We start from the raw sequence: 6,000 nt of genomic DNA, 5'->3' as shown, positions 1-6,000 counted from the left end.
ATAGCTGGAGAAGCAGCAGTAACTGAGACTTGTCCCGGGCCCTTCTCCTCAGCCCCTTTCACACCCACACCTAGAGACTGCTGTTACCCTACTCCCACTTCTCTGACATCTACCACCTTAACATACAATCTGGACATACACTGAAAACTGTGAATACATTTAAGCCTGCCGGTGCGGGGAGAACAGACTGAAGTACTAGGAAAGTTGAAAGCATTATAGCCAAGAGGTCTGGATAAAGAATGACTTGAAAATAAGAAGAGAGGATGAAGTCAGAGAGAAAAGCCTGAGCCTGGAGTGAGGGCAGTATCCAGATCAAGTCAGTGACAGAGGGGACAGGGAGGGAGGCTGGGAAGGTCTGGCTCCCCTCTGTCAGTTGGACATTCCATTCAACTGCCCGTGGTGGGCATTCCAGTCCACTGACCATGCCTAGTTTGTGTGACTGACTTTCACCAGGTAGAACAATCAACAAGGTCACCATAAAATTTTGACCAACACCAGGCCAGTAAAGTGACCACTGAAAACAATTTCCACATTTGTGATCAATGGACCCACGTTTAAGGAGAAGAATTCCTTTGGTCTACCAAAATGGTTTGAGTTTCAGTCTCTGATTTCTTCCTTCTCAGATACTCTGATCTCCACCCAAAGGACACTATTTGGTGAGATGAAGCCAGTTTGTTGGTCAGCAGGAGCTCAGAAGCAAGAAAATGTCCCAGTGGTAGAAGACAGCACCATCTTCCTCAGCAGCAGCCCATCGCTGGAAGTTTCCAGAGCGCTGTGCCAATCGAGTGGCGGAGGGACTTTCATTTAGAGACACTAATGTGAGCCTTATGTGAGAAAATCGCAAACCTGTTTCTTGGATTTGTTAGCCTTACTGTTTCTGATACTTAGGTGCTGTCTCTTAGAGACCCTGAAACAGCCAAGACATGGCTGAGGACTTGGAGGAATCTGCAGGTGAGCATCCCTGGACCCTGAATGAGTTAGACCTTTTGTGTCTGTGTGACCATATACATATGTGAAGTGGGCAAGACTAGCATGATTGAGGGAGATCTGTAGACCTGAGAGGTTTTATGAAAAGTTATATTAAAGTAAGATTGTTTCTCTCTACTTTCCCTTTATTCCAAAATGATAAATATCACAAGATTATAAATTATAATTATAAAAGACCAATGATGGATTGGGAGCCTGAGAGATGATTGTGTCTTACCTCTTTAAAAATGTATATAGTCTATTTGAAGAGACAGTGGCTACAACACAAAGGCAGTCTCTTGTTTAATCTCCAATGCTGGCAGAGTCCTTTGGAAATATTCTGCTTTGCCAAAAATGACTGTATGAAAGGGTTATGTTGTTTGATTTGGAGGCTTGTGGAAAATCATTACATCCAAAAATATCCCTCCTACCAACTTGCCGTGTGGTGTGAAATTTCTCAGTTCCCTTGACTCAAATATGTCTTTCAGTTTTCCAATGTGCTTTATTCAAATAATTCCTGAAATGTGCAAGTCAAAAATATTTGGATCATTTTATGAAAAGAGCAAGGTTGCATGAACATGGTACTAGATGAGCTGGCAGGCCCAGAAGGGAAGTCAGAGAGAAAAAGGATGTGAATAAATAAGATGGAGGGGAGCATGGAGGAAGGAGGGAGAAAATAGCCAGCTCTACTACACTCCTGTCTTCCCCTAATCAAGTCAGGCATAAGAGGCTCAGTTCATGGAATCTGAGAGCTGAGCCTTGCTAAGGAGGATATAGAGTGGTACCTACATGACTGGAAGGGTTAACTGAGACATAGCATCTTGTGTCTTCCCCTCCATGTTTAATTTAGGTTTTGAAGAAAAAATACTAAGCATCTTCTATTGTAAAGTGTGTCAAGTATATGAAATATAAATCACACTGTTCCTGCCACCAAAGAGCTGGCAGTCAAGAGGGAAGAGGAGAAAAGTAGGAGGAAGGGAGAGAGGGAGAGAGAAAAGGAGAGAGAGAAGGGAAGAAGAGAGAGGAGAGAGACAGAAAAGAGAAAGAGGAGAGAGACGTGAATACTGCAAAGTAATTAACAGGAGGGCATTTCAGCATGTTTTTTTGTTAATGTTTACAATGTTGTATTGGTTTCTGCCATATTTAATTCTTTTCCCATCCATTTTAGGGATTTTGGGAGATATTAACCTCACTCTTGGCATGCTGAACAAGGAAGATAATATTAGCAAGGTAAGGAAAACAGAGAAAAATCTCTTCCCCATTCACTTTTTCTAGTCCAGTTATTGCAACATTTCATCTGCATCCTTCTTTGCCTCAACTTCCTCTTTTCTTTCTGGCTTCTTGAGTGGTATTCAGTTTTTCAGAAAATGCACTTTTCATGGAAGTCATTTTAATGTTTCCACCATGACACCTGGCATTTGAGGATTCAGAGTATCCTGTTGTAGAAGCTGGCAAAAGAATGCCCCCTTCCATAACCTCATGCAGATAGATGTGGAAAGAGGGGTATGTCAGACACAACCACATGGGTTAGAGCCTACTCCTGTGCACTTTGAGAGTTGGCAGACATTTTTTGGTGCCGACCGAATGTTTTATGAATGTTTTGGTGTGGACCAAATGTTTTGTGAATGTTTTGGACAGGACCAAATGACCTGCTAGGAATTTGAGGGCTCCTATGAGAAAATTCCCCAAGATCCAACCAGTCAATCCTAAAGGAAACCAACCCTGAGTATTCACTGGAAGGAATGAGGCTGAAGCTGAGGCTCCAACACTTTGGCCACCTGCTGGGAAGAACTGACTCAATGGAAAAGATCCTGATGTTGGGGAAGGAGAAGGGGGTGACAGAGGATGATGTGGTGTGTCCATCATGGACTCAATGGACATGAGCTTGAGCAAACTCCAGGAGACAGTGAAGGACAGGTCTGCTGCAGTCCATGGGGTCACATAGAGTAGGACACCCCTTACGGACAGAACAACGAACAACAACGACTCATCTGTAGTGCTGTTTCACAAAGAGAGATGTATTTCTCTGAGATTTGAAGGTTTTTCTGGCTTCAATAACCTTTCGTAAAATCACAATGCTATCCTTCATAGAACACTTATCTAGGGCACTTGATTCTTTCCAAACAATAATGTATTGTATTATGCTCACTCCTCACAACTTTGTAACATAGGTATTGTTATTTCCATTTGACAGCTAAGAAAAGCGAAACCCAGAGAAGTAACATGCTTGAGAACAGTAGACAAGCCCATTTGACTCCAAAATAAAGCTCCTAATCATTATTCAATGTAACCTCCCTGTGAAGGGCAGTACCTACACCTTTATCTCTTAATCCAGTGCTTCTCAACCCTGACTCCATATTAGAATACTGTCCGAAAAGTGAGTTATCTCACACCTTAAACACGGCTCTTGGAGATTTCAGAAGACCTGTCTCTCATCTTCCAAAGGCCTTGTGGCCATCTGAGAGATTGAGAAGAGCCCTCACACACAACATCTGCTCAAGCCATGTAGTTCCCAGAGGCTGCAGCTCTGTGGAAAGGAGTTCACAACTTCTTCTCCACAAAGGCATAGATGAAGTAAGGGCTTACAAATCCCCTTTAGGAACAAGTTGCATAACTTTGCAGCCTCTTTGGGAATCACATCATATTCCTTAGTGCTATAGGTGCTCTTTAGTAGTAAAAGCAACAATTAGGGTGATGGGCATTTCCATTGCCCTGAGGGCCCTACAATAGAGAATTTCAAGAGACTTTAGTCTGTTGGGTAGCCCATTTCTATCTTCAGTTAGATATTGCCTTAGAAATATAGTCATATTAAAACAGGTTTTAGAATGAACTTTGCTTTACCTATAAGCCTTTGATTCCTAACGATGCATACTATGTTAAGTGCATATGCTCTCAGTCATGTTCACTTCTTTGCTACACCATGGACTATAGCCTGCCAGCCTCCTCTGTCCTTGGAATTTTCCAAGCAAGAATACTGGAATAGGTTGCCATTTCCTACTCCAGGGAATTTTCTGGCCCCAGAGACCGAACCCACGTCTCTTGGGTCTCCCGCATTGGCAGGCAGATTCTTTACCACTGTGCCATCTGGGAAGCCCATATTATTTTAAGGAAGCCTCAATTATGATATATAAAATTTCATAGGGATGCATTGCTTAGTTTAATGGCATTATTCATCTGGACATTATCTGACTCTTAGTTTTGCAACTCAAATTTCTGTGTATAACTTTGTATGTTCACAGGAAGACATTTATGGTCATCTCACTTCCGTTATTCAGAATACTGACATCTTGGATGATGCAATTGTCCAAAGGTTGATTTATTATGCTTCTAAGGACATGAGAGATGACAATGTAAGTTTGATCCTTAATGATGCATCAGTGTCAGGGCCAGTAACAGGTCTTTATGTGACGCAACTGCACCCAGGTAAACATCCATAAACTTTTTTTTACATCACTACAAGGACCATAGATCACTTCTATCTGTTTCTCATGGTAACTTGGATATTATTTACCCCATCACAGATGAGGAAACTGAGGTAGAGCTTCAAAAAGTTTTAGAAATAATATCCCATCCACTTTTAGATGAGGAAGTTGGTGCTTAGAGAGATTGTTTGCGAAGTAACACAGCTATCTATCAAGAGAATGAATAAATTAAAACCCAAATTTCTTGGTTCCCATGTGAATTCCTCTCTCTTCATATGCCTAACTGCCACGTATACTAGGCATTGTATCTGAAAAATTATTTGTAGAAATAGTTTGAGTCTTACATTATTTTGTTCCAGAAAGGATTTTTACTTGTTTACCTGCCAAGGCACAAGCAATCTAATTTCAGGGCTTGGGATTTTTCTGGGCAACTTCCATGACTCAGGGTTGGACTATAGTCCGTGGAGAGCCAATTTAAACTTCCATATCAATGCAGTCCTTTGGGGTCTTAACCTGAAAGGTAAAAGATAGCATGACCATGGTCTCACCATTGGTTGGCCCTGGATTCTGACTATTGTCCAAAAAAACTGCAAAGCAGCCCCAGAGGCAGGGTTTATATCTCTGGATATCCATTCTTGTCCAGATTTCAATTCAGTAATTCATTCCACCTCATATTGTGATTGTCTTTGATGTTTCTATGAGTATATTTGTTAATATCTTGCCCAGCATTTTTTCTTTTCCTCAGCAGGGAAAGTGGATCAAATTGACTTCATTCACCATTATCAAAAGCAAAGCCTCCTCCAAATATCTCAAACATTAAGGATAATTAGATCAGGAAAATACTAAAACTCAAAGCTTGGACTCCCAGCCCATTTTTCTTTCTCCATTCCCTTCAGTAATTCATATCACTTAAACATAAATCTTAAGTTCATGGTACCTGATTAATTAGCTAGAAAATTTCTATGCATGGCTTCGAGCTTACAAGAACTCTATGAAAACCTGGTTTTGAGGTGCTTTTGAATTACCTCTGCTTCCCAGCTGCGGACATCTACCCTAGAGTCTTCCACACAGGGTTTGTAACAGCTTGTTCTCCCTAGATTGAAAAGGTAGAAAACTTATAAATATTATGTCAACTATTTCCCCTCTGCTGGTTCTTGCTGGTTGTTATTGTTATTTCCCTTTTCTTCTTCAGATCCTCAGAGAAATCAGAATGCTAGCTGGGGAGGTGTTGGTGTCTCTTGCCGCACATGACTTCAACTCTGTGATGTATGAAGTACAAAGTAACTTCAGGATTCTGGAGCTACCAAACGAGTTTGTTGTGCTTGCCCTGGCTGAACTGGCAACCAGCTATGGTATGGAGGGAATAGCCTCCACATTTTCCCTGGGAAACCATCATTTTAATTGTCTAAACCCAAATGGGAGCAAACAACAGAGGGGGAGGGTCTCTTATACTTCCTTCTGTACTAAAGAAATGCTGACAGCGACATCTGGGCTACTGTTTGTGAGCTTAGATGGACCTACTCGCCAGTCATGGTCCACGCTGCTCTGAATTTGGCTGGACTCTTTCTCCCACCCTCACTTTTCCTTTCATCTGGCTTTGTGGTTGCAGAAG

General features: G+C 41.7%; 1 protein-coding gene across 3 annotated transcripts in view; it reads left to right on the top strand.

The window, feature by feature from the left end:
* The first annotated feature begins 370 nt into the window (after positions 1–370).
* Positions 371–6,000, top strand: part of MROH2B (maestro heat like repeat family member 2B) — a 72,278-nt gene continuing 66,648 nt past the window's right edge. For 2 of the 3 annotated variants that reach the window (XR_011491203.1, XM_070476629.1), the window contains exons 1-4: positions 373–951; positions 2,135–2,196; positions 4,206–4,316; positions 5,581–5,740. Coding sequence is in view for 2 of the 3 variants with exons in the window: in XM_070476629.1 (XP_070332730.1) it covers positions 924–951; positions 2,135–2,196; positions 4,206–4,316; positions 5,581–5,740 (361 nt within the window). In the remaining variant the exon portion in view is untranslated. Of the gene's footprint in view, positions 952–2,134; positions 2,197–4,205; positions 4,317–5,580; positions 5,741–6,000 lie in introns of all 3 variants that reach the window. The other variant, XM_070476628.1, reaches the window with a different exon arrangement.

Source organism: Odocoileus virginianus, chromosome 14 (genome assembly GCF_023699985.2).
Source record: "Odocoileus virginianus isolate 20LAN1187 ecotype Illinois chromosome 14, Ovbor_1.2, whole genome shotgun sequence".
Taxonomy (NCBI): Eukaryota; Metazoa; Chordata; class Mammalia; order Artiodactyla; family Cervidae; genus Odocoileus; species Odocoileus virginianus.
Note: the sequence above shows the minus strand (reverse complement) of the source record. Positions and strands in the feature narration are given on the sequence as shown.